Genomic DNA, 26,111 nt, shown 5'->3' with positions numbered 1-26,111 from the left:
ATACTCACTCAAAACCTACCTCCGAAATGTTTGCGGACTTGTCTATATTTCTCAGTCAACAAGATACAAACAATATATCCCTTTACCGAAAGTATTTGCTACAACCCATTATAACCAAGTCTCTTCGCAGACAATCGCTATCCTGGTACTACCTAACCCCTAAAAACCCGCCCTAACAGCCCCTCCAACCACGCAACCCCGCCATAACCCCATCAACAATCCTCACCCTTCCCCCCTCGCTCTCCCCTAACTCCTCCACACAAGCCTCCCTAACCATCTCATCCATTCCCGCCATACCCGCACATCCCAAACAAACCGCACCCACGCCCCCTTTCTTCAACAATCTCTTGACAGCATCCTTCATCCTCTTCCTCACCTCCTCGGCAGGCGCATCATGCAAATCCGTCGCATTAAGCCCCGTAGTCTCCACGCCGGCAAACCTCTTATTAGCTTCCGTCCCCGTACCCAAAAACGCTGTGGTAGCATCTGTCAAGATGGACTCCCAGACTTTACCCGTGCTTACTATACCGAATTTCTCGTCTGGGTGGATAGCCTGGAGCGATGCGGCGACGCTGGCTTCGAAGATTCCGGTGACAGGTTTCCGTGTGTTCTTCACAGCGGCTTCCTGTTTGAGGAGGGGCACAAGTGGGTGCTGGCTGTAGCATGCGACGAGGAAGGCGTCGTGGCGGTCGAGGAGGTCTTTTCGCAAGGCGGGCAGGCAGTGCTGGACAGAATCCGCGGCGTCGTCTTCGTTGTTGATGCTTTTGGGGCCCGAGGGGGCGGTGAAGTATTCGTGCGCGGTCTGTTGTTTCTCTAGCTGTGGTTAGTTGCTGGGTGGGTATGGTAAGTGCATGTGGTGTTGATTGACGTCTTTGAATTGCAGGGCATCGACGAGCGGCTTTAGGCCGTTTGTCATTTGCTCCGTGGAGTTTGGGTTGATGATTAGGATAGACCGCATTTTGCTGTATCGTGGGTTGAGACCGTGTCGGTATTCGCCCATTGGCTTTGCTTGTTGCTATGTATTAACGCGGGTTGCCCCGCCCTTGAAGTTTAACATTGTGGCGCGTGATGGAGTTGGGATGTGGAGCTGCGACAAGGATGCGAGGCGTGACGTCATGTTCCAGATTGTCTTGTTTACCGTGTACACAACAACACGATGTATTCATGAAATCTGGTGTGATAAACAGACATGTTGTATTAGGCTATCGAGGGTATAGTAGATGCATGACACTGCGTCGCAGATGCATGCTCATGGTATCGCCTAACTTCTCGCTGAACTATGCGCCGACATGCACATTCAATCGCACCAACGCCGTCGCAGGAAAATCATCAAAGTATGGAAGATAGAGCTGAACAAATTAGAGATGATTGCGATAAGGGAACATTGGCATAGCTCACAGTCGTGAATGTCGTCGAGAGGTTGGCGACTGCTTAGCGGAAGCAGCTGAAGCGTCCGCAAGAGATGCGGAAGGGCGCGCGTCGAACACCATGACGGTCAGCGACAACACCGCCGCCTAGCATCCTGTCAGCAAATGCTTGCCAGTGTCCGGAACAGACGGCTCCAAAGGTGGGCTACTTACCGGCATGGCGGCCTCCCCAGTGTTTAGTCCACAGAAGACCCATGATTGCTTATTGTTTGTTGGTGGATAGGAGTGGTAATTTAGGTTTGGAAGTTGACGGATGGTTTTTCTTCGTCGAGGTTCTTGTTGTGGTGTAGCTAAAAAGTACTCGCTATGAGTGAGTTATATAGGAGGTGTGTGGGAGGCTGAACGCGTGATTCAGGGCAAGAACAGGGTCGGTGAAGCTGTCGCAGCTGCGTCATAGGCTGGGAGCCAAGGGCTTGGGAAATGCAGCACAGCCACCGCTAAAGGCGATCTTGGTGGAGATTGCATCGACCGCGCACAGTACAGCCTGGATGTCTCTGCAAATCTGTGCGCGCTTGATTGGCCGCTTCTAGGTTTCTTCAAGATAGGCAGATTGCACTCGAAATGGTGCGCCACAGCAGTGTGTACTAGAAGGGCCGAAGCTGTGCTTCGTGGCACTGGCATGATGACGTTCGAGGCTGTGAACATCGACCAGTGGTACTCGGGCGCGTTTAGCCTGTCACCTGCGACCCAATGCAACGTTGAAGCAGCGTTAAAACAGCTAGCTGTCTGCAAACAGATTCACCGTACATTCCGTTCCCGGCAAGACATTGAAATGGGACAGGTGATAGCGGCAGCTGAATTGCTAGTTGATCTCATAGCAAGGGTATAGCTTGCGTGGACCAAGTATACCAAAGGCATATGGATCATAGTCCGCTCCAGTCCAAATTCCAGAGTTCGTTTCTATAGTACAGTTCGTGCTGAATAACATAGCGTACCGTCGCCATCGCGATTGAGCCTGCTACCAGCTCGTGGCTGATGGTTGTCGCTCGTCGCAAAGATTTCATCTTCCGCCCGACGCTCATACCGCAAAGATTCTACCTTCCGCCCATTCCGCCTTGTTGTGCCATGGCAGCGTTCTGTTCTTGGAAGCGGTCGCCTAGTCGTTGAGAGCCCTTCATGTGCTTGTCGACGCAACGCATAACACAGCTCTCTTCGCGCGAGGTGAGGGACTTGCTTTCAAAGCCGTTGACGCAGTGGTCGAAGCATTGCTGGACGAGGTTCGAGTACATCTACAAGGGTTAGTGTCATTGCCTTGTTGCCCAGAATATGATTGCCGTACGTTCATAAACTCCTTCATCTGCTTCTTCTCCATGCGCGACTGCAGCTCGCGCTGTTCCGATGCCGTAAGTCTGCACGCGGTTAGTCTGGCGGATATCAATTGGGGGAAATTGCATACGAGTCCATGGTTGCTTATGGTATAATTAGTCGTGTGTGCAGTTATTATCTACTGAATGGCTCGAGTCGGAAATTTGGTATGACGTCGGGTGGTTGTCTGGATGCTGTGCTGACGAGCCTTTGCCCAAAAATGTAGATGCGAGCTAAGCCACTGGGCGGCCCGTTCACGCTCCTTCAAGTCACCAAACGACGGGAAACAAGCCCTCAGGTGTTCATGGCAGCGGCATTGAACGGTTCAATACTTGGAGCATTGGAACACTTGGGAGACGTGCCAGGGCCATTTTTAGCATCATCTCGACGTCTTCTTTTACTGAAGGCTAGCATGTCGTCGCACCATTATCGTCTCTTCCCTCGCATCGCATGTACCAACACCTGTACCTTTCCCCCGCCAAGACGGTCGTTATTATTGGAACCAACTTCAGCGATAAGTGAAGAATAATACAATAACACGCCCCTCTTAATACCAGCTGCATCCCGCTATCCGCATTGATCGCCGCTGTATTTTACCGTTTTTCTGCATTCACGCCTCGCTGTTTGTGTCTTTCAGTCAGGCGACGCTGTGCCGTCTTCCTTGGATAGTGACAATTGGCCCGCAGCCACACATCACCAGCCGCTAAGCTGCTGCTCTTCGTCAGTCGAGCAGCGGGCTGCCACTTGATTACCTCGCCTGCCTGCGATCATTGCCGATACCAGAAGGCGATCTTGCATGCTCAAGTCGCTTCGAGCCGCAGTCTCAGGCGCGCTGAAGATATTGCGCCCGTCCAGGCCTTGACCCGACGGCCTTGAACCCGCCGACGACAAGCTGCATCTGTACCCCTAACCGCCCGTCGCGTCTCTGCCCTCACCCTGCTCTGCTCTGCTCTCGCCCTAGGCTCATACAGCTACCTTCTCCATCACCGCCACGGGAATACGAGAAAAGGCCCCGCTGACATCTCGTGCACGCTCGCTACCCTCCGACGTCACATAGCGGCCCCCAGACAGCTGCCGCCTGCCCACTTCGGGCCCACCTGTACCTGGACAACACCTCTCTCCGCGAGACCAAGACCGCCCACTGTCCGCCATATTCTCGTCTGAGGAGCTGCGACGCTCTTCAGCTCACAAGCCTGCCATGGCTCCCGCAGGCACGCAGACCAATCCCCAAACTCCGCGCGTGCGCAATGGCGACCCCCAGCCCGCTCCCGTAGGAACGCCAGAACCTGCTTCGTCGCGTCGAGATTTGACCTCGTGGTGGAGGCAGTTCAGCAAGCGCCCCGCGAAAAAGGACGATGACAAAGGTACCCCATTACTCCACCCATTTCACATGTCCAACTTACTTGGTCGCAGCGCGTGAGAAGGCTGAGCCTCACCCACGCGCCTGCAGCCTCCTAGCCTCCTGTCGCGAGCTTTCACTGACTGCTGTGGTCGCACCTAGAACCCGCCCTCCCTGGCATCTTTGGTGTGCCCCTCATACAAAGCATACCCTATGCGAACGTCGCCATATCGCTGTTCAACGAGCACGGCGAGAGTTACATCTACGGTTACGTTCCAATCGTGGTCGCCAAATGCGGTGTCTTCTTGAAGGAAAAGGGTCAGTGAAGCCGACTCTGTCTCCCATCTGCCGCTAACAGCGCATAGCAACCGACGTAGAAGGCATCTTCCGGTTAGCAGGCTCCGAGAAGCGCATCAAAGAGCTCAGGACTGCCTTTGACACTCCACCCCGCTATGGAAAAGGTCTGGATTGGTCTGGCTATACTGTACACGACGCCGCCAATATTCTGCGACGCTACTTCAACAACCTCCCGGAGCCTATAATACCGCTGCAGCACTATGATCCATTCCGGGATCCTCTTAAAGGCCACCAAGCTGAGGCTGTAGGCCCCAGCGAAGGACAGCAGCCCTCTGTCGGAGGTTTCGACCCCGACGCGGCTGTGCGTGTATATCAATCCCAAATCAAGGCTTTACCGTCCTTGAATCGACAACTGCTGCTATATATCCTGGACCTGCTTGCCGTCTTCGCAGCCAAGGCCGATGTTAACAAGATGACAACCTCAAATCTGGCTGCCATCTTTCAGCCCGGACTTCTCTCGCATCCGCAGCACGACATGTCTCCTGTAGATTACCGTCTGAGCCAGGATGTACTCATCTTTCTCATTGATAACCAGGACCACTTCTTGATTGGTATGGAGGGTACAGCGGTCGATGAAGGCACTGTCAAGCATATTGAAAGCGGGCCTTCTACCCCGCAAGCAAGGACGCCCACTACTCCTCGCAACAGCTCTGGTATTGGACGGTCTGCGTCGACCGCTTCAAGCGCTGGCGCGGAGAGTCTTAGGCAGTACGGTGGTGTCCGTAGGAACGTATCCACATCTTCGAAACATTCACGACGCACTGGCGCTGTGCCCAGTCCGATTACACCTGCGTTTGTCACTCCCACGACATCTGGAGTACATCGCAGCAACACGTTGCCTTCAAAACGCTCCCCAGCGCTTGGGAGCCCTCGCTTCCCTGCCGCAAAGCAAGCCGGTCCAGAAGAAACAAAGAGCCCGCTCTCATCGCCGATGCCTGCGGATATTCCAGAGAGCAGCAGTGTGGCTGCGGAGATGCCGGAGCCTGAGCAACAGTCGCAACCAACGGAAGTACCGCGGGAACGCCCGCAGTCTTTAGTACCTGCGGCTCCAGCCACACAGTCTGTCGATCCTGAAGTACCACCGCCACAACGAGCGCAGACCATGCCACCGAACAAGATAGAGTTGCCGACCCCGTACCAACCCTTTTCCCCGCAGGGAACAGCCATGCAACCGACAGAACCTTTGCAACATAGACCCGCAGTTACGCCTGCTACTCACAATATGCCGGGTGGGTTTCCTCTCCCGTCTCCAGGCGTCATCCCGCCAAGCCAGCCTACCACTCCAAATGTCCCGACACAGACAACGGCACAGAACCTGCTGCCCCCAAGAGCAACTACGCCAGGTCCACGCAGTCCTCAGCGTAGCCCTATTCATAGTCCTCATCATACGCCAACACGCGAGCGCTCGGAGTTCATGGAGGCACCCGTTGACTCGGGACCATCTGTTGAACTAACGCCCGCTGTTCGTACCTTTACCCAAATCCTAGCTAAGGTTGCCGCATCCCCTCCCAACGAGTCAAAGGAATCGAAAGACGGACGGAAGCCTAACAAGCTTCAGAAGAAGAGAATGCCCAATAGTATTAGCCAGAGTACGCACAGCTCCACGCACTCTCTTGGTGGCAGCGATTCAGGATTTGGTGGTCAGTTCTCTCAAGGACCTCCTTCACCACTGCAGCCACCCTCACTTCCCTTCGCGCATGGTCAATCACAGAGGAGTGGTTCCACGGAGGCTCTGCCAGATACAGGCTCTAGTCGAGCCTCTGGCAACACGCTCAAGCCCAGCATGTCGCCTTCTGCTAGCTTCAGATCCCACAGCACGGCAACAGAATACTCGGAGACTGAGCAGCTGGACGACCAGCCAAAAGAGGAGAAACGCAGCTTCTGGAAAGGCCACAGGCGTGGAGAGAGCAAGGCAACCCCGACGACAAGCACGACGGATCTGCACGGTTCAGTACCCGGCGCCGACAAGAGCATGAGCTCGTTTACCAGTAGTTCTGGATGGACGGCAGGGGGTGGAGGGCGAAGAAGCATGCAGTACGACACGAACCAAAGCTCGGATTCAATACTGTTCGGCAGCAGTCCTCCTGACCATGATAAGTCCGATAAGAAGGGTGCCTTCGACTGGTTCCACAAACGGAGACAGGATCACAAGGAGCGCGTGGATAGGAGAGAGCGAGCCAAGAGTCCGCCAGGCAGCTCGAGCCATCTACCTCTTCCCCAGAACATTATGGCGTCGCCGGAATCCGTCATTGCTCGTGGGCGGACACCAGAAATGCCACACTCATCAGAGGAAACTCAACCTAAAGCGGATAAATCGAGCGACGTTACGCCTACGGGGTCGAGTCCGACCCCACCGAATGTACCCGTAGCAGCAGCAAGCCCGAAACCTAGAATGAGTCCTGCTATGGCGTTGCGAACTGATCTTCCTGCTGCACTAACGGAACCGCGATCAGTTGCGCGGTCACCAGACCGGAACCCCAAGTCACCAGTTACTACTATGCCTCCGGCACAGTCGTTTCCTGTAGCACCAGCGATGGCTCAGAATGCCGAAGGTAGTGAACAGGTCGAGGCTGAGGCAGCAGTCACACAGCCTGAGAGCTCAACGTCTACATCGGAAGCTGTTCAGACGGTGTCAACGCCCTCGGGGCCGATGCATGCGAGTTCTGGCTCGACTGTTACTGTTACTCCCGAGACGGTGAATCGAGAGATGGCATCTGATGCAAATGCGCAAACGGGGGATGAGCCGTCGACGGCACCACTTGTACCCGGGGGCCAGCCAGCTCCGTAGTACCTGGTTGGACACTGTCCTATGCAATGTGTTAAGTATGAGTGAGAAGAGATGGATGCGGAAAGGCGTTCGGGATCGGGGCTAATCACTATAAACAAGGCGGTCGCACCTCTTGTATTGAGCATTTTCAGTCCGAACAAGAGTATGTGGCATGGTAGTTTTGCATACAGCGGTTTTGCAATGAGGTGATGAGCGTGCTAGCGAGCATTGTCAGGGCGTTGTGATGATGCATAGCGTCGGGGTCATCGTAATGATAATTCATTCTCATTCTTCATGATACCATGTACCTATACCATGATGAGAATATCATCTGTACGGAATTATACAAATAAAAAGCAATTGACGTTTTTAACCAAGTCTCTGCAAATAGCGTTATACGTCATAGTCAAGAGCACAGCACCCACAAATTTATTGCTACCAGAGCACTGTGGAGAAAAACACTACAATATTGAGTACCAACGGCGTTTGCACCGCTCTGACGCCGTGCTGCCGTCTCTGCCGCATTCCGATCCTCAACAACTAGCAACAATCGCATAGCGTTGTGGCGAAGTAGCCCGTTAGCGTGATGGGACTTTAACACACGAGGGGCTGACTACCATGCTGACAATCCGATCGAGACTCGTCGCATATCCACCACTTGGATGCGTCTCGGCCGCAAAACCCCGTAACGTGGGCTATTTTTAATCGGAGACAAGCGCGTGTGATTGGGCAGATCTTCTCTAGACCGGAGCGGGGAATTGATACGTGCTGATAGATACGAGAGTAAGAGCGAGAACCACGTTTTTTTTTTTGCTTTGTCTCTGAACACGACACTGTTTGAATACGAGGAGGGGAGGGGCATTGCGGTGAAGGTAGCACAAACCGAAAGCAAGATATAAGATTGCGATGACGATTGGCTATAATAGTCCGCGGAGACGAGGGTATATAACAAGACGTCAAAAGTCTCAGCACGGTTTCAACATGCGAACAGAGCACTGCGGCGTCCGACGGGGGGAGGGGGAGGGAAGCGCTATTATCGGTAACTGGGTTCGCTCGGTCCCATTCATGACGTTCTGGCTGGCGCACAAGCGAGGAGCGCCTTTTCTGCTACCGTTTCCGCGTTTGCAGGGGGGTCTTCTTCGCATATACCGATCCCGAGGTTTACGTGCCAACTTTTTCCTGAATGGCCGCTTGGTTCGCTTTCGTAAAACAGTTTCGTGACCGAGGCAAAGCCTTGAACGTGTTGTGCGTCTGTTTCGTTGGTGTACAGAGCAAAGTCGTCTGGTATGAAGAATTGCTCGGTGTGACAACGGTTTGATGTTTGGTATGCGTGACGATCGATTGGATTCTGGAAGAATAGTCGTCGTTCGTCGCTGAGTTCCCTCCGGTGGCCCTACGCATGATCTGCGACGGAAAGGTCGGGATCATGATGCTTGGCTCTGTTAGGCGTGCTTAAGAGGCGAAAGTGACGATGGGGGTCCATGACACTATAGCGGGTCCAAAGCTCGTGTTTCTGTCTAGCAAGACAAGTTAGTGCCCATGTATCAGCAGCGCTTTAACTAAAGCTAGTTTGGTGTCGCCCTCGTACAGTACCCGTATCGCCTTCTGCCTTAAGGACTGATCTTCCGTTTCTCCTCGTCTTCCAACGCCCTGCTGACTTTACTTACTCCACATGTTTCACTGATCTCCTCCGGATTTACACTCGCTGATCATTCACCGAACGACAACGTACGATTACACTCGCTCGTTCTTTTTTTCGCCGGCAAAAAGAAATTTGTCTTCTGTAGAGGCCGAGAATTGGAAATATCAAAAGGCGGTTATCGATTATCGGGCTGTGGCGTCTGACCTGACAGCTACGAATCCAGCCACTCGGAAGCGACAGATTTTGTGTAAGCCTGCCCTCTCAAGTCCGCGACGTTTCCCAGTCACCCCACCCCATTCGCTTTAAGAGTTCCAGCTTGCCTGTCTGGGACAGGTTTCCTTTTCTTGTACACAATTCAAGGCGTTGATTATAGCATGACGACCTGCTAACACGATTGACGCAGTTTCTGTTTCCCTTCGTTGAACATCTACCTTCGTTTCCTTCCGCTCGCCGCTTTCCATCAAGATGCGTTCTTTCTGTCAGTTGGCCGTTCTGGCCCTGCCATTGTTCAGCACTGCCGTTGCTGCCTCGCCGAACAAACAAGCCGACCACCCCAAGACCATCTACGCAAGTGCACAGGAAGCGTTCCAGGACTTGTTGAACGCGCTGCCAGAGGAATCTCTACAAGCCGCATTGAGCGGACTGAAGGACTTCAAGAATGGCGTGTTTGAGTCGCATCACCGGGGCGTCGAACATATCCACAGCGAAGACCCAGCGCTCGCTACGAAGCTCATCGTTGACGCTGTCAACGACTTGAAGAAGAGACAGGCGCCTTCGGGCAACGGCACAACCACAGTCATTGAGTCCACACCTCCTCAGACAAGTGAGCAAGCGCCTCCACAGACGAGCGAGGCACCACCGCCAGTCGAGACGACAGTTACGCAGGTTCAGACGCAACAGGGAAGCACAGTCACACAGGTGCAAACCCAGACACAGCAGCAGACTCAGCAACCCTCGCAAACGCAACAAACACAGCAAACCGAACAAACCCAACAGACCAGCGACGCAACAACAGTAAACTCCCCTCCCGCAACCATAACAAACACCCAACAACAAACCATAACCCAAGACGGCACAACCATTGTCCAAACTGCAACCCAAACCACCACCACGCAGCAACGTCCCGCCATCATCACCGTCGAAGCCACCGAAACCCAAGACGGCACAACCATCGTCCGCACAACCCAAGTTCTCTCCGAAGTAACCGCCTCGGTCCCCGTAACCCGCACTTTGACAAACGTCGCCGGCGGCTCCACGGTCGTCCGAACAGAGACGCAGAACCGCCCGGCCGTCATCCGCACAACCACCGATTCCGCCGGCCGCACAACCGTCACCACATCAGCAGCAAACTACGCGCCTACCGCCGGTGAGGTCCAAACTGAGACGGATGAGGCAGGTAGCACGTTCTTGACTACATATACACCTGGTGGCGGACTTGTGAGTTCCATCAAGTTGATTACCACGACGGATTCCGAGGGCCGCCCAAGTACCATGACGAGTTATACTTTTGTGGATCCCATTCAGGCGACTGCTACTGGTGGTAGTAATGGTGGGGACACGACCGAGAGTCCGACTGTGCAGAGTGGTGCTGCTGTTAAGAATGGTGCTGTAGGCTTTGTAGCCGGTGTAGGGGCTTTGGCTTTCCTGTTCTAGAGGAGATGTGCATGTCTGGATGGAGAAGAAATGAAACATGGGGAGACGAAAAGAGTATATATGTAACGAGAACACGACTTTTGCATTTCGTTTTAAACGACTACTATCTTTTTTGTACACTAGCGATGTCGCTCCTTTTCTTTTGAGATTGGTTGATTGATACCCGATACACACTCCTTATGATAATACGGTTCCGGGAAATGGCATGGATGGTGTTGGTGGTATGATGGAGACTGGGCAATCTGGCATACATATATGGAGCGAATCATTGCTCTTTACTATCTTTCGGTATATATATAATACAACAATTAATTCCTGAGTATACAAGATTGGCATAGATGAACTAATGTGATGAGCGTGGAACCCTGGATACAATCCAAACACATGAAATGAACTGTTCACCACGTAGACACATGGAACGGGAGTGATAATATCCACATGATTGACTCGGTATTCGTTTTGATTTTGCTTTGATTTCGATATAGCTACATAAGGAGATAAGAAGGGTATTGATGTTAAATCAAACGCCAAGTGTGCTATGCTCAAGTGTTGACTAGTTCCGCCTTTGCCCGTTTGCTTGCCCGCTCGCTCGCTCGTTTCCAAGCTACATGTCCAACTTAGTTTGTTGTAATCCAAGGAAATCTTTTTCAAGGACCCATGTTGCACCACCGGCTCTTTCCCATATAATACAAACCCTTGAACCCCACCGTTCCAACATATATCTCCCAAGGAAAAAGAAAGATCCGAAATCAACCACACACGTACCCCAAGATCCTCACCTCGCCTTCTCCGCAATGAAATATTCGACACTCTCCCCCGCCCAACTAACACTATTAGTCCCGCTCTCAAACCTCTCCTCATCAAACAATCCCGCAATGCTCTGTTCATTCCTAACCCCCTGTTTCGCACCGCCACCAAAGCTCTCCAGACTAACAACTTTACAACCCTGTTTGAGGTCCAAAAACTTCTGCAGCAGCAAATTGTTCAGCGTCTCCCCAAAGACCTTGTTGTTAACCAGCACAACATCGGCCCTGCGCAAAACTTCATCAATCTCCGGACTTTCGAGGAAATCTCCTTCGATAAGCTCGATGCGGCCGAGGGTAATGTTCCAGAGTTTGCTGCGTGCTTTGAGCTCGGCGGCTTGTTCCGAGCCGAGCGAGGCTGCCAGTTTCATCTTTTCAATGCCCCAGGATTCGGCGCCCGTTTGGAGCGCGGATTGTAGGACGACGTTGCCGACGCCGGAACCTAGGTCGACGAACGTATGCGTACTGTTTAACCCCGTTTGTGCGAAGATTTTGTGAACAAAAGGCGTGAGGAGTTCGCCGTAGGTGGTTTCTTTTCCTTCGACTTTGCGTAGGCGGTGTGCGTGTGGGGAGACGATGCGGTTGTAAGATTGTGCTGTGATGCGTTTGACGAGGCTGAGGGGAATGGCGTGCATGTCGTCAAGAATCCGGGGTATTGTGCCGTTGGCATATTGGTCTTTGATCAGCTTGTTAAACTTGGCGAGTTCTTGCTTGAAGAGTTCTGGGTCGTCTTTTGTTACGGCGCGCTTGAGGAGACGAACGGTGCCGAGGGCGTCGGACGAGAGCTCGGCGGCGAGATCGGGTGGGAGGTAGTGCTGGATGATTTCTTCTATGCTGAAATAGATGTCGTCTAGTGGACTATATTCCTCGTCTACTTCTTTCCGGGCTACAGCTTCGAATTTCTCGGGTCGTGATAGGCTTGGGTATTGGAGTTCGATGGCGAACTTCTTTTCGCTACCGGGGAAGGCGGACTTGTAGGCCTTCGCTCCATCATCTTTTGTCATCTCGAACCCGTGTTTTAAAGTGCTCTTCCCCGACACAGCTTTCTTCTTTCTAAAGGCGGCGTTTTCCTGCGCCATCTTCATCATATCCGATGTGCCATCTGAGGCGCCGTTTTCAGTCCCATTCGATGTCCCGTTCACACTTCCGTTCGATTTCGCCTTTGCATCTGGTTCTTGTATCCGTATACGTCTCTTCAAGTCCGGCTCGAGTGCGCGGTTCAGACTCATAGGCTCAGTGCTGGTACTCGCTGGCCGTGTCTTCCGTCGCTTGACGCCCAGTCGATCACTATCCTCATCATCACTCGACTCATCGCTGCTCGCCCATTGCGGTGTATCGGTGCCTTTACGCTTGCGAGTGTCGACACGCGACACGGATACCGACTTGCGCGCAGGTTCCCGTGCGGCTGTTTGTGAACGAGGGGTGGACTGGTATCGGTTCGATGGCGGCCCTGATGCGCTATAGCTGCGTGTGCCGTTGCCTGGTCTTGTGTGCGGTGATGGTGAGGGGTTCGCTGTGGGGGCGGGTGCTTTCTTCACGAGGACGGTTCTCGTTTTGATCTTGGGTTTCCCCGGAACGAACATGACGGCACAGCGCTAGTTAAAGTTTGTTGATGAAAGCAAGGTGTATGCAGAAAAAGACGGTGAAAGGCGCAGGCCGGTGCAGGCGAAGGAGTGTATAGGCCGGCAGTCAAGAGAAGGACGTCGAAGGAAGGCAGCAGGCCGGTCAGCCAATACGGAAGGCGTCGCACGCGCAATGGAGAAGATACGTGACTAGGCTGTCCCGAAGCCTGCACGCCACTGTACGTCTCACCGGGATCGTCTCGCTTATCCGTCTTGGCACGCGTCCCTGCTTCTGCACTACCAACCTCATCTTACTGAGGTAAGCCAAGTCATTCATCAAAAAGGCATATCCGACGGATTATGTCAATCTCTGGGAGTTGATTTGAAGAGACCTTGAAGGGAATTTGGCTCATCACGGTCATTACATTTGAATCTCGGCTTGGCATGGTCACACGCCACGATACCACGAAGGGCTATTGCCGAAACATCCTCATGCCAGGAGTTAGGCTAGTATCAACGCCAGTTCCGATTCGCTGAAATTGCATCACATGGCCGTTGTATCTCTTTTAAAAAAAATCAAGGCTTGATGCGTGAAGACCACAATCTTCGGCGTCAGCCAGCTAGGGCTTCTGTCTCCATCCCCATACTTTACAGCAACCATGTAACTAAATAAAATCTCGCTGATGTCCCAATACTCCACCACAAGCTTACCTATTGCGCCAATTCTCATTGTGTTGCTGCAAGTTGGTTGTACCTTGTCGTTTCCCATTGTCTTTAAGCAAAAGTGGATCATTGGGAGCGTTCGGAGCAGTTGACCAGACTATGCGTACCGTCGCTGAGAAGCTCGTGGTATGCGGAGTCAGTCCTGATGTTTCCGAACCCTTTCCAGACATTCTGACTGATACTGACCTGAATCACGGCCCTGTCATTAAAGATATAAGTCCAACTGGCACGTTCATTTTGGGCCTTCCAGCGAGTGCATTGATAGCACTTCGAAGAGGAGACAGTGCGCTAGAGATATTAGAATCAGGGGAATGTGAACTCCCTACTCGTCCCGAGCTACGAGCACGGCGACACGCACTAGATGCGAGCACGGAGGAGACAGTCAAGGGCCTAGTCAGGGTTCAAGCCGACTCCCGCATCCCGCATGATCCAGCTCACCAACCATCTACTCAAAAGCTTTTAAAGACCTTGCCATCCTCCATCCGCAACCGCGCTAAATCTCTCGATGAACCTCAACCCCTGCTATTCCGGTATAAGTTACCAGATCGACGATACCGCATCGGTGATCCAGATGCCTTTGCCGCGCTGAAGGAGAAGAACATCGAATGGTACGTAACAACTGGTGTGCTGGTCGAAGATTGCACTGGTTTGAGGTGGAATGCAGGGACATACAAGTACCTTTTATACTGGCACGTAGAAGGCATGCCAACACCCGACGGCATAGACCCAGGAGAGAAATGGCTGAAAATCGAACCAGATTGCGTGCGAGATTGGCAAAAGGAGAAATGGGAAGCTGAGTTCGGATATGCGGTTATGAACGTAATTGATGGACCTGCGACGCCTATTGTCGAAGAAATAGATGCAATGAGCGAACCGATGTCTCCGCTCAACAAGGTAAGAAGTCTTCCGTTTAGAAGCGTACTGCGTAATTCAAGCAGACCGACATCTCCTTCTCCCTCTTTCACATCCGATCCTGGTTCTTGTTCGCCGAAAAGACAGAAGAAAGTAAGATTGTGTTGGAAGAAAGGGAAGAGAATCGTACTGTTGGAAGTCGATGATGAGGGTGTGCCGGTGGAAGAACAAGGTAGGGTTGCTGAGACGAAGGTGGATGAGGTGGATGTTTTGTCTGATAATGAGGGGAGGACAACAAAAAGGTTGATGACAGCAGATTGAACAGGATGTTTGACCTCAAGTGTACATTGAGCCACTCTCCATTTCTACACCAAAGTTCTCGCTGGTGTGTTTATGCCATGTTTGCCTCGCCAGCATTGCATCCTTCGACCTGCAGTTCCGCCTTTGACACTCCCATAGATTGAGCTAATTGTACCATAACACAAAAATCCATCGTGAAGTAAATGGCTAAGGCACAGTGTGCGAGGAGCACAATGAGAGTGGTGGGTGCGGCAAGCATGATTAGACCGAGTCGGAGATTGTACAGCATACCAACAAGAAACGAGCCCACCATCAATATCCATGCAACACCAAAGAAGATCTTCGGAGACCGAGATTTCCCTACAAGATATAGTTGAACCTCGCCGTTCTCTAGCCGTCGGTTAAGACGACCCGTTTTCCAACGGGACCATGCCCAGGAGAGAAAGTAAATGAGCGCAGCGAGGGTGCAGAAAACCGAGGTAATGCCACAAAAGTCATATACGATCAAGTGTAGGTCCTTAGCTCGGCTTTGCATACTCAGAAATGTGCCAGCGAGTGAGAAGGGCAGAAAGAATGCGGCACAGTATGTCAAAGCTGATAGACTTGAAGTTTGTCGTAGTTGCGCGAATCGGTTATGTACCTCTAGGCGTTTGTCGGCCAATTCATCTTGTCTTCTGAGATCTAAGATGAGAAGCGAACTTCCTATTTCAAGGTGATAGAGTGTTTGTTCATAGCTCGAGCGACATTCATTTGCGATAAGGTCCAGAGCGCGTGAGCTACTCATATGGGTGACGAGTCTGTGTATACCCTCGGCTTTTCGTATCATCGATTGAGTGAGTTCGAAACCATCAAGACGCTTCTCAAGGTATCCCGTGACGACAGGGGTGTGAGTGGTTACAGGTAACAGTTCTTGGTCTCTCGAAACGAACTTCTCGAATACCGTGATATCAGCTCTCAGAAGATCCAGTAGCAGGAAACTAGGAAAATCCACGGGATGGCGTATAGGCTCGTTGAGTAACCCCTGGAGCCGACAGGCAAATTGTCGTTGCCAGGTTGAGGCTGGGATACCAGTTGCATCGAGATTACCGATCCGAATTTCACCATCCACTCTGTATTCTTCTCGAAAGTCGAACCAAACAGCCATGTAGCGATTCTCTGCACCTCGGGCCATATGTACCTGACTGTGTACGACAAGCTGATCCGCGCATGTGTGTGATTGTATCGTAACGTACTCTGGTAAGAGTAGCTTGGAAACATGGCCAGGCTGAATGGAAAGCCAATCAAAAAGGCATCGTGGGTCGTATGCCATAAGTAGCTCTCCGTTGCCGCTGGGTGCGTTGTTGTACCGGAAGCCGCGTTCGTAGGGTATTGCTCGATGAACATATTCCGCGGAAAATTTGATCTGGCGACATCGAAATATTGACTCTGCGTCTTTGGATGAGGCGCAGAGGAAAATTTGTGCAGTTTCGGGCTTTTGGGCTTGCAACATGTCTGGCGGAACCTCCGACAGCGGAAACGACCTGGGATGTTCGACACCTCGTAAATCGAGCTCAATCATAATGCTTGTGCTTCGCCATGCATCGATCCCGCATAGAACTTTCCGTGGCACTTTATCTTCCCAATAAATGTTCTCCATGATTGCGGTGATAGTGAGAGCGTATATCGGCAACGAGACGAAGAGCAGAAACCAAACCTACAGTGGACACTGCGAACATGCGGAATTGATATTGGGCAAGTTGCTACGAAGAGGCTGAGCATTCAATGCACCTTTGGCGGTGTAGTGCTGCTACATTCGTGGAGGCTTAGCACAAGGCTGAGGCAGCCATGCTGCTAACACATGAGTAGCCTTGTGAGGATCGACGACGGGCAACCACGATCACGACCAAAAAATGGGCACGAAGCGACAAAGTGAGGGCGCAAATGAGAGAAAAGAAAGAGAAGAGACCATTTTGTAAAATCTGTGTCATGGAAACCCTTGAAAGCCACGCGGCTCGCCACTGCTTCTTTTCGACTTTGTCATGTTGAAAAGAGTAAGAGCGATCCGTCACACATGTGTATTCCAACGGCAGCCTCACCAACAAGGCATACTTGATCAGCTCGCTGTCTATCATGCATTAAACACCTACCAATAATCATACATTTTAGAAGAAGAGAAGAAGCCCACGACTTCTATCAGCGACGTCGATCCCGGCTACGGCTCCGTGTGCGGCTCCTCCGTCTGCGCCTCTCCCGATCATCACGTCCCCTATCCCTGCTCCTCTCGCGAGCCGGGCTCCTCTCACGACTCCTCTCTCTAGGCTTACGATCGCGTTCTCTCTCTTTATCCTCACCATCAGCACCAGCAGCAGGGGCACCACCAGGTTGGTAGCAATCACTCTCCAGTCTCCTACTCCCCTATCCCTGCCCCCATCCCATCGATCATAGTCTCTCGCCCTGTAACTGCGCGCGCCTCGATCCCGACTATCATCTCTCTTTCTCGGAGGCCGACTGTCATCGCGCTCGCGCTTGCGGTCACGGTCCCGACTATCTTCGCGCGGCTTCCGTGCACTACCACTCGCAGCACCGCCACCACCGCCAGGTACGTATCGATCGATATTCTCCGGGCTCCTAGAGCGAGAACGGTGACGGCGACGTACAGGTGCAGGAGACCTCTCACGCTCCCGTCTGCCACCTCGAGAACGAGAACGATCTCTGCGACGCTCCTCGCGAGGCGGTGACGGACTGCGTGTTCCGTAGCGGGATTTACGACGGGAAGTGTGGGTTTCTCGGGAGCGGCTACGACTGTCTCGACGCGAGGGTCTGTAGGAGTGTCTGTCGTCGTCTCGGCGGGACCGGCGGTCGTCCTCGTAGCGGGAAGAGCGTCGGTCTCTGTCGAGACGGCTGCCGCGTGAGTGCGAGCGCGTTCTGCTGCGCTTCCTTATGCTTCGCGCGACACTACGTGATCTTGATCGACCTCGCTTCGAGGGCAGCTCAGGCGGTTTGTCCCATCTAGCTTTGGCTGATTCTGTTGCTGATGGAGCGTCCGTCATGGTGACATCTTCACCCTTCGCTCCCGTACCTGGAGCAGAAGATTTGGCGTCCTTGCTGGGTGACCTTTGCGAGGGGGAAGCGGGTTTGCTTTCGAGCCTCGCCAGTCGAGCAGCGATGGGATCACGGGGAACAAGCGACTTGGGAGGTTGCGCTTTTCGCATAGGAGGTTCCAGCGATTCTGACCGTTCGAGCACAGGTCGCTGTCGTGATTTCTTCATTTGCTCGCTTTCCTGTAGTAGAAGCTGTAATGCCAAATCATCGTCCACTTTGATGTCTTCAGGCTTGATGGATGGGCGGCGTTCGGGTGACCTAGTCCTTGTCCTGCTTCTTCGCCTACTCCTGTCTCGTCCGCGACGATCGCTATCACGATCGGGGGTCCTGCTGCGGCCACGACGACCACGATGGCGTCCACCTCGATCCCGATCTAGCTCTTCTTGTATGCGGCGCTCTCGTTCGGCATCTTCTTCGCGGATCTTCTTGAGACGGGCTTCGCGGCTCTTCTCATGCTCTTCTCGCTCCTTTTTGAGGCGTAGACGCTCCTCTTCTCTCTCTTTGTCAATTCTCTCTCGATCCTTGCGGCGGCGCTCCTCGTCTTCCTTGTCGCGCTCTTCCCGCTCTTTGCGCCTCCGCTCCTTCTCCTCTTGCCGCGCTCTCTCACGAGCTTCATCCTCTTCCTTCTCGCGGCGCTTGCGTTCTTCCTTCTTCGCTCTCTCCTCACGCTCTCTCTCGCGCTCTGCCTCAAGCTCCTTTTCCCGCCTAGCCTCACGCTCCTCTCTACGAGCTTCTGCCTCTTGAGCCCACTGTTCTTCGCTCTTGCTGCCTCGCTTTTCCTCTTCAGCAGCTGCTTCAGCACCAATCTCCTGAGCGCGGTACTCGCGCATCTTTGGCACGCCATGCTCGTCGATCAGTTTATCCAGCAGAGTATTGACCGTGTTCATGATGTTGCCATATATGTCGCTGCGCTCACCAGCGCCTTCTATGAGTGTGGTCGCCATGCGGGGATCCTTGGACAGCAGAGAGGGGTTACGATCGGTTTCGCGGTCGACGAGCTCCTTGAGCGCGGCTTGAAGTTCATCTTTAGCAGGCTGGAGCGCGAATATTAGCCTTTTGTATCATAAAAGTAAGTCCTTTACCACGTACTCCTGAGACGTATTGCTTCATCAGGTCTCTGCGTATATTGTCGTATGCGCCCTTCTTGCGAAACATGTGCACGAGGCTGTCGATAGCTGATCGTTTCGCTTGCGAAAGCGGGAGCTCTGAGGGCCTCAACTTCTTGCGCGTAGTCGCAGCGCCATCGCCCTCTGGCGCGCGCTTGCGACTGACTTCCGCCATTGTTGATTAGTCGTGGTTGCGATCCGTCGTTTTGGTATCGTTTGTGTCGCGGTCAGGCGCATGAAGTCGGGGGTGGGAGCGGCTGAAGAGCAGCAAATGACGTAGGGGGGCCTAGTCTGCTGCACCAGCCCAGGGTGGTGGTAACGAATGAATTGTAGGGCGAAAAGTAAAAAGTGAGAGACAATATCAGGAGAGTCGCGAAGTCGGCATTGTTGCGGAGGTGAGGTCGGCGGACGTTACTTCCGCAGCCGCGTGGGTGGTTCGTTCTTGGCATTTCGGAGCTTGACAATGGAGCATCGCAAGCCATAATCCCAGTACAGCGGTGACAACGCGCCCTCACGACACCGGACCCAATTGCTGCTACTGCACGCGAGGAGTTTTCTTTACCAACACAATTACCACCATCACCCCGATTCAACATGGTCCACAAGGTCCTCTTCTGGAGCGGGCTCGGTACGTCCCCAACCGCCTGCGCATGCCCACCAAGGACTCTACTGACGACATTTATCAGGCGTTGCCGCGAGGCTATGGCAGCTGGGCATTGAGATGCGCCCGCTCTTCAACAAGGAGTCTCTCTGGGTCTATCCCATCTACGCCGGCGTCGGTGGCAGCTTCGGCTACTGGCTCACCGGTGTTGAGCAACGACAATTCCGACTCCTGGCCGACCGACGAGACGCCCTACTCGAGAAGCGAGCACGAAGGAAGGAGCGCGAGGAGGCCACCGGTACCTCTTAAGATACTGTCACCAGCAATGGCAAGAGGCAGTGGTGTGAGGGGTAGACGAGGCTTGGAATTGGGCGCGCACATACGTTTAGAGCGTCAACATCATCACAACGGGACTTGGACTATCATGCGCTACTTCCAGTGTTCATGATGAGGCTGGATTTGGGGATGCAATATCAGTGGGGGTTGGGTGCGCGGTGAAAGCAGCCTTCTACCAGATCTTAGCTGGCAACTCGTTCTGTACAAATCGAGTTCGAAAATCAACTACAAATGCAAAAACATAATCGCTCAATCCATATCAAAGTGTGCTTCGAATGCGAGATATTGCCTAGTCGAGTAACGCGTGACACTACCCTAACGGCCCCGGGGATTAGTGCATGACTCTTGCCTCTGCTATTCTGAGCTTCTGAAAGAACGTCCACGTTTGCGAACACTCTGTCAACATCAGCATGACTTGATAAGGCCGCACCACGACCCATGTGGTCACCTAACATTCCACATATCTTGTCATGTCTGCTGAGAACTTCCTTTCGCCTAATGGCGACAACCTAACGCTCGCTTCACCAATGACCAACGGCAACCTCAAAACCAAAGGCATTGTCGTATTCTCAGGCGGTAGCGCTGCAAACAATCTAGTCGATGTGTTCAAGAAAGTTAGGGAAGACAAGAAATGCCCGCTGAGCTATGTTATCCCTATTAGTGATAATGGCGGAAGCTCGTCCGAGCTGATACGCGTTTTCGGAGGGCCAGGTATGCGTCCTTTGAAGCAGGAATAGAACAACACTAACATTGGCAGGTATCGGTGATGTGCGAAGTATGCGAACAGCAACTGGGAATTGATGATTTATGTTAATCCGCCTAGGTCGTCTTGTGCGCCTGATTCCGGATGACCCCGATCACGACGATAGCGAGAAAGCAGCTATCAAGACCTTCTTCAACCATAGATTGCCCAAGGAACGTTCCTCGGCTCGAGAAGAATGGCTACAAATCATAGAGGCTGAACATGCGCTTTGGACAAATATCTCAACGGCAAAGAAAGAGCTAGTACGATCAATACTGAACGTTGTGGCGTATGAGATAGTCAAGCGCCGTCGACCATCATCCAGTTTTGACTTCTCGGGTGCAAGTATTGGCAATTTGTTTCTGACAGGGTATGTACACTTGCTGCGCTATAGCATCGTGATTGCTTCCGTCTAGATACTATATCGATTTTTGGTGCCGTCGTTTCTCTCATTACAGTTATCGCGTATTCTCCTCCGCTTACTTATCTACATCGTACCCCTCAAAAGCTGATTTCAATAGTGCCCGTCTCTTCACTGGATCATTCGAGTCTGCCATCTACCTACTCTCAAGCATCTGTTCCGTACCCAGCCACACCTCAGTCCTCCCTGCGATCAACACCAACTTCACCCACCACATCTCCGTCAGCCTCGCAAACGGCGACACCATCACCGGCCAGAATTCTATTTCTCACCCCTCCATCTCAACAGCCCTAGTACCCGGCTCAGACACCCCAACAATCGACGAAACAGAACAGCACGACCGAATCGAAGATGCCAACCTACCCGGTTCCTTACCGACCCTCCGAAAACAGTACATCACCTTCTCCAAAGCCGATGAAGAGGAACTACCAGCAAGAATAGAACGGCTGTGGTACATCAATCCCTACGGTCAGGAGATCCGTCTTTCCGCTAATCCGACGGTGCTGAATGCTTTGAATGACGCACAAGCTGTGATATACAGTATCGGCTCACTGTACACATCCATCATCCCCTCACTAGTCCTCAAAGGTATCGGCGAAGCCATCTCCAAGCCTGCGATCCGCTACAAAATCTTGATTCTAAACTCGACCATCGATCGTGAAACCGGGCCGTCGTCAACCCCCTACTCCGCCCTTGACTTCATAGCCGCCATCGCAAAGGCATGTGAGGAGTCGAAGAATGTATTTGGACCTCTTGATAAGGGTCAGTATAAGAAGTACGTGACGCATATCATTCATCTGCAGGGGCCGGGGACTCCGACGGTGGATAGAGAAGAGTTGAAGAGTATCGGGATTGAGCCTATAAGGGTGTATGGGAAGAAACATGAGGGTGAGAACTTTGTTAGGTATGATGGGACGGCTTTAGTGCAGGCGCTGGAGGTTACGATGGGGAAAAGGGATCCGAGGATGCCTAGTCGACGGAATACTTTGGAGGGGCCGGCGAGGTGAAATTGGGATGGAGATGGGGGTGTGGGTATTTGTCGAAGGTATTTCATGTCTCACCTGCGATAGCGACTCTCTTATATGGCTAGGTCTTCACAACAACTTTATTCCAAGAAAAGCACCAAGCCTGCATTTCGCACTTATTCTATCCTTTCCTTATCTTGCCATATGACGCATCCCTCTCGATATACTTCTACTCTGCTTTAATACTCTTCCCTTTGGCACTTCTGGCTAGGTAGGAAGAGTTGCACATGGTATGGGCAGATAGCGACTTTGAATCTTTGCATTATGCTTCTATACGTGTGCATCCTGCTAGGTTCAATGCTAGTCATACGCCTTACCTCGCTTAGCTAGTGAAGAATAGCAGACGCCGTTAGCTCCAACTGCTGCCTGGACTCTCTTTGGCGCTTGTGGTTGAGGTTTCTCGCATGCGCAGTACTGTATTTATATCTTACCTTGTCCCACAAGATTACAATGCAATCCCATAATTTTGCAACCTCGCATCACCTGCAATGTCTCTCTCAGAACCCGACAATCACCAACACGTTCAGATAATGAACACTGACGCATTCGACCGCCTCTATTGGTCCATCCTGGACACATCCGGTATATCAAGCGTCCAAGTCGTCGATTCGAACGATGATACGTCTTCTTCCTTCGGAGCCTCCCTTTCCACCCATCCCATCGCCCTAGAACCAGCAACAACAACAGGCGCCTCCAAACTCCTTTGTACAGCCGAGTGCCTCGGTGCATACGAGAGCCAGTGGAACGACGGTTTTGAAGAGCCAGCGGAGGGAGTCGAGAACCTAGAAGATGCCTGGGACTACTTCATGATCAAAACACCAGACGGCAGTCCGCTGCTCGTCCGCAATGTAGTGGCCCAGTTACATGCATGGGCCGCTAATCCTTTTATCGGAAATAAAATCCGCCAATCGATGGCGTGTATGTATAATGTTATGATCGAGCGTGGTGAAGATGGATATTGTGTGGAAAGCATTGGTACAGAAGATGATGTCGATGAGGTGCCAGAGCATACGAAGATATTCTTTGAAAGGTTCGAGGAATGGGGTTCGAGGACTGGTGTTCCTGTTGTTGCTGTGGATTTCTGGGTGGAAGGGTATGACGGGAAAGATGCGAAGTACTTTTGGAAATCTCGTATTGATGATAAAAATTACCTGTTATAAAAGATCGATTGCAAGTATCTGGGTTGGTGCCTTGCGGTCTTTGTTAGACATGGATTGCCAAGCAGGCACCATTGGCACGGTTCACGAGACATGGTTGCGCTAACCTCGATCAGGAACACATAACGCATGTATATATCGCACAACGTATCGTGCTTCTAAATCCTCAGCATCAGTCCTTCGCCTCTTGGAATGGATTGGCATTCAGTGATCGACTACCTGGAGACGGTGATCATTTACTTTGTCGGGCCACCACCTCAGCGCCCGGTTGACGAATACACGATGCCGCCTAACAACGTCTACGGAATACCCACGCCAATCGAAGCAAGCACAGCGCCGGATGATACAGAAACTTGGTACTGTGAGTTCTGGGAGAAGGCTTACGCGGTCCTTCATAAGAATGAGAATAGTATCATCATCTACGAGCCCAAAGACAGATCAGATATACCGGATCCAAGGGCTAGACCAGAATGGGCGAGCAAACGGCTGCGAAAAGCGTATGAGCTTCTTGGAGAAGACCACCCGAGGATCGTTCGGTATATGTAGCGTAGGGCCAGCATATTGTTATCGCTAACGTGACGATAGGTGTATTAGCCTTCTGAATAGCGAGGCCGGTAACGGGGTAATCGTTGAGAGACTTGATCCAGGACCACACTGGGGTGATCTTCCTGTCATGACCGTGCCTTTCCCAGAAACGCCTTCGAGAGAAGACCGAATCATGTTGGCCTTATACTATCGTTGGGCTTTGCAAACACTATCCGCCCTTAGCCACCTCAACTCCCGCTCTGTATACTTGACGTTCTTTTCATCGAGTAATGTATGGTTGCGTACCGACTATTCACTGGCCATTACTGGTTTCATTAGCGTTGAAGGCCCCGAGCTCTTCGCTGATATGCTGAGAGACGCTCAGAAAGAGTCGAAGCGAGACGAGAGACGGGAGCGAAACTACCAGGCATGGGTTGCTGGCAGCACCCGAGAGCCAGAGCCCTCGGATGAAGGCAGTGACGATGATAGTGAAGAGACTCCAGAGGAAGCCCTCTATTACTGGAGTGAAGGAGAATGGGCGGGAGATGGCAGTGTGTTTTACGATGATTGTTTCAACACCGCATTTCCTCGGGAGGGTGGATATCATCAGGAACCTCTGTAAGTATCTGTCACTTTCGTTCCAGTCATACTGCAAACGTGACATTCTGCTGACCATAGTCTGATGACAAGGTTTTACTGGGCTAAATTTGTCTGGGAACTTATGACCAACTCCTTCACAGCAGAAGCGCCCTGGAAACAGGGGATAGAATGGGGTCCGTTCTCCCCGCTTGAAGGTGGCCCACCGGAAGAAGCGGCAGATTGGCGCGACCAGCTCCAAGTGTTGGAAGAAGCTAGGCTCGGGAGTGTCTTGCTCAAGGCCTGGAAGGGCGAGTACGAAAGTGCGGAGCAGGTCGCCGAAGATATTCGGACGATTGCCGAGGAAGTAGGCATCAAGATCGTCAGTAGTGAGGTGGAAGTTGACAATGATTGGATGAAGGTATTCAAGGATGAGGTCGATATTGGCGAGTCTTGGGAAGATGTTTTCGAACTGTGTGAAGCGGAAAAGAAGTGGGGAGCTCGCACTATCAGATTCAAGTGATAGGCTTCACATGTAAGTTCGCCTGCGACGGGGAATAAGGTATCGCAAGAGCCATAGCTTGCTTAAGCTTGTCGTTATGTACTACTTGCTACGCAATTTAGGCAGCATGTATCACTGTTTGGTGATCATGTCTGGATGGCGAAAATTATCCGCGCATTTACCTTTGTGATGTTGCGTAATTGCGTGGTGCATGAACGTAACTAAAGCAAGTAGATAGTAGCGAGATGAAAGCCAATTAGCTGGCCGTTGTGTGTTGACGAGGTTCTGCGAGGGTTGTTGCGCAACTTTCGATGACACGTCCGCGCATACATTGCATATCGCGGGAGAGATCATCTCGTCAGGAAACCTGTTCCAGATCATTGACAAGTCATCTCAAACTCGTCTTATCGGAACACTCGGTATTGATCGCAAGAAAGTGGCCACTGCCTTGTGGCGTAAGCCCAAAAGGGTGAATAAGGTCGCCTAGTAATGTAACGCCATCATTACTCCTGCCGTTTCCTGCTGGATGTTGGAGCTTGGCTGTTGAAGGATCTATCTGGCGGTCAAGGCAACGCTAACAAGCTGGTGGAAGGCTGCGTGGTGCGGGGTGGGTAGACAAGCCGTGATATTCGCCCGTGTCTCATGCATGCAAGTACCCGCAGATCGTGCCGACGAGATGTCAAACCCAAGAAGTGCCGCGTGATCCAGATCTTGAGTGGCATATGCCAGTCGCAATGTCTAGAGTTCTGATCCACGTTTGATCTCGTTAATCAGCCAGCCTATAAAATTTTAGGGCGGCAGGATGTCGCATCCACATTGGAGTTGCACTTTGCGACACGTTGGAATTCTATCAGAACAACATCTAAGTGATTGATAGTCCGGATCGGCGACTTGATGTTGGTCATCGAAAACTCAAGGCAAATGACACAAGCCGACGAACCCGGTCCGAGGCTGATATTGAGGTAGTTATGATAATAATGCATCCGGTGAGCAAATCTTATCGAGCGAGAAGGGAATGTATAATTATCGCGACTCCTTGCAGGAGTTGCAGTAGTTTTCACCTATTGGAAATCATTCCTGAGCACGGTTGTGGTGTTTCAACGCAGGCGTGCATAAGGCTGGATGTCGAAAATGTCATCCAGCGGCCGATATGCATGTCATACAGGATGCGTCCGGTGTGTTCGATAGGGCCTCCGGATTTGATATTGTCCGCGAACTTCCAGTAGAGAGGGCATTGGTTGAGTAGGAAGCTGAAGGTTGGAGGGCGTAGCGAGATGCATGGAGGGGCGTCGAACTTCAGTTGAAGGAA

At 52.2% G+C, this 26,111-nt stretch overlaps 10 protein-coding genes across 10 annotated transcripts; 5 read left to right on the top strand and 5 right to left on the bottom strand.

Moving 5' to 3' along the window:
* Positions 1-172: 172 nt before the first annotated feature.
* Positions 173-958, bottom strand: ALTATR162_LOCUS9455 (uncharacterized protein; the record flags this gene model as incomplete). Its single annotated transcript, XM_043317089.1, has 2 exons — positions 173-817; positions 869-958. The coding sequence occupies 2 exons, from the start codon at positions 956-958 to the stop codon at positions 173-175; spliced, it is 735 nt and encodes a 244-aa protein (XP_043173024.1).
* Positions 959-2,461: 1,503 nt separating this feature from the next.
* Positions 2,462-2,831, bottom strand: ALTATR162_LOCUS9454 (uncharacterized protein; the record flags this gene model as incomplete). The annotated part of the gene is made up of 3 exons (XM_043317088.1): positions 2,462-2,656; positions 2,707-2,776; positions 2,824-2,831. 3 exons carry the CDS (start codon positions 2,829-2,831, stop codon positions 2,462-2,464), a joined length of 273 nt encoding a protein of 90 aa, XP_043173023.1.
* Positions 2,832-3,930: 1,099 nt separating this feature from the next.
* Positions 3,931-7,216, top strand: ALTATR162_LOCUS9453 (uncharacterized protein; the record flags this gene model as incomplete). Its single annotated transcript, XM_043317087.1, has 3 exons — positions 3,931-4,096; positions 4,234-4,389; positions 4,437-7,216. 3 exons carry the CDS (start codon positions 3,931-3,933, stop codon positions 7,214-7,216), a joined length of 3,102 nt encoding a protein of 1,033 aa, XP_043173022.1.
* A 2,086-nt stretch (positions 7,217-9,302) lies between these two features.
* ALTATR162_LOCUS9452 (uncharacterized protein) lies at positions 9,303-10,490 on the top strand (the record flags this gene model as incomplete). The annotated part of the gene is made up of 1 exon (XM_043317086.1): positions 9,303-10,490. One exon carries the CDS (start codon positions 9,303-9,305, stop codon positions 10,488-10,490), a length of 1,188 nt encoding a protein of 395 aa, XP_043173021.1.
* Positions 10,491-11,265: 775 nt separating this feature from the next.
* On the bottom strand, positions 11,266-12,876 carry ALTATR162_LOCUS9451 (uncharacterized protein; the record flags this gene model as incomplete). Its single annotated transcript, XM_043317085.1, has 1 exon — positions 11,266-12,876. One exon carries the CDS (start codon positions 12,874-12,876, stop codon positions 11,266-11,268), a length of 1,611 nt encoding a protein of 536 aa, XP_043173020.1.
* Positions 12,877-13,677: 801 nt separating this feature from the next.
* Positions 13,678-14,636, top strand: ALTATR162_LOCUS9450 (uncharacterized protein; the record flags this gene model as incomplete). Its single annotated transcript, XM_043317084.1, has 2 exons — positions 13,678-14,472; positions 14,517-14,636. 2 exons carry the CDS (start codon positions 13,678-13,680, stop codon positions 14,634-14,636), a joined length of 915 nt encoding a protein of 304 aa, XP_043173019.1.
* Positions 14,637-14,821: 185 nt separating this feature from the next.
* Positions 14,822-16,366, bottom strand: ALTATR162_LOCUS9449 (uncharacterized protein; the record flags this gene model as incomplete). Its single annotated transcript, XM_043317083.1, has 1 exon — positions 14,822-16,366. The coding sequence occupies one exon, from the start codon at positions 16,364-16,366 to the stop codon at positions 14,822-14,824; it is 1,545 nt and encodes a 514-aa protein (XP_043173018.1).
* A 750-nt stretch (positions 16,367-17,116) lies between these two features.
* Positions 17,117-19,092, bottom strand: ALTATR162_LOCUS9448 (uncharacterized protein; the record flags this gene model as incomplete). The annotated part of the gene is made up of 3 exons (XM_043317082.1): positions 17,117-17,610; positions 17,669-18,845; positions 18,901-19,092. The coding sequence occupies 3 exons, from the start codon at positions 19,090-19,092 to the stop codon at positions 17,117-17,119; spliced, it is 1,863 nt and encodes a 620-aa protein (XP_043173017.1).
* A 419-nt stretch (positions 19,093-19,511) lies between these two features.
* ALTATR162_LOCUS9447 (uncharacterized protein) lies at positions 19,512-19,827 on the top strand (the record flags this gene model as incomplete). The annotated part of the gene is made up of 2 exons (XM_043317081.1): positions 19,512-19,545; positions 19,604-19,827. 2 exons carry the CDS (start codon positions 19,512-19,514, stop codon positions 19,825-19,827), a joined length of 258 nt encoding a protein of 85 aa, XP_043173016.1.
* A 497-nt stretch (positions 19,828-20,324) lies between these two features.
* On the top strand, positions 20,325-24,823 carry ALTATR162_LOCUS9446 (uncharacterized protein; the record flags this gene model as incomplete). The annotated part of the gene is made up of 8 exons (XM_043317080.1): positions 20,325-20,565; positions 20,612-20,629; positions 20,678-20,966; positions 21,118-21,779; positions 22,754-23,135; positions 23,370-23,735; positions 23,785-24,342; positions 24,403-24,823. The coding sequence occupies 8 exons, from the start codon at positions 20,325-20,327 to the stop codon at positions 24,821-24,823; spliced, it is 2,937 nt and encodes a 978-aa protein (XP_043173015.1).
* Positions 24,824-26,111: the final 1,288 nt, after the last annotated feature.

Source organism: Alternaria atra (genome assembly GCF_907166805.1).
Source record: "Alternaria atra isolate CS162 genome assembly, contig: 30, whole genome shotgun sequence".
Lineage (NCBI taxonomy): Eukaryota > Fungi > Ascomycota > Dothideomycetes > Pleosporales > Pleosporaceae > Alternaria > Alternaria atra.
Note: the sequence above shows the minus strand (reverse complement) of the source record. Positions and strands in the feature narration are given on the sequence as shown.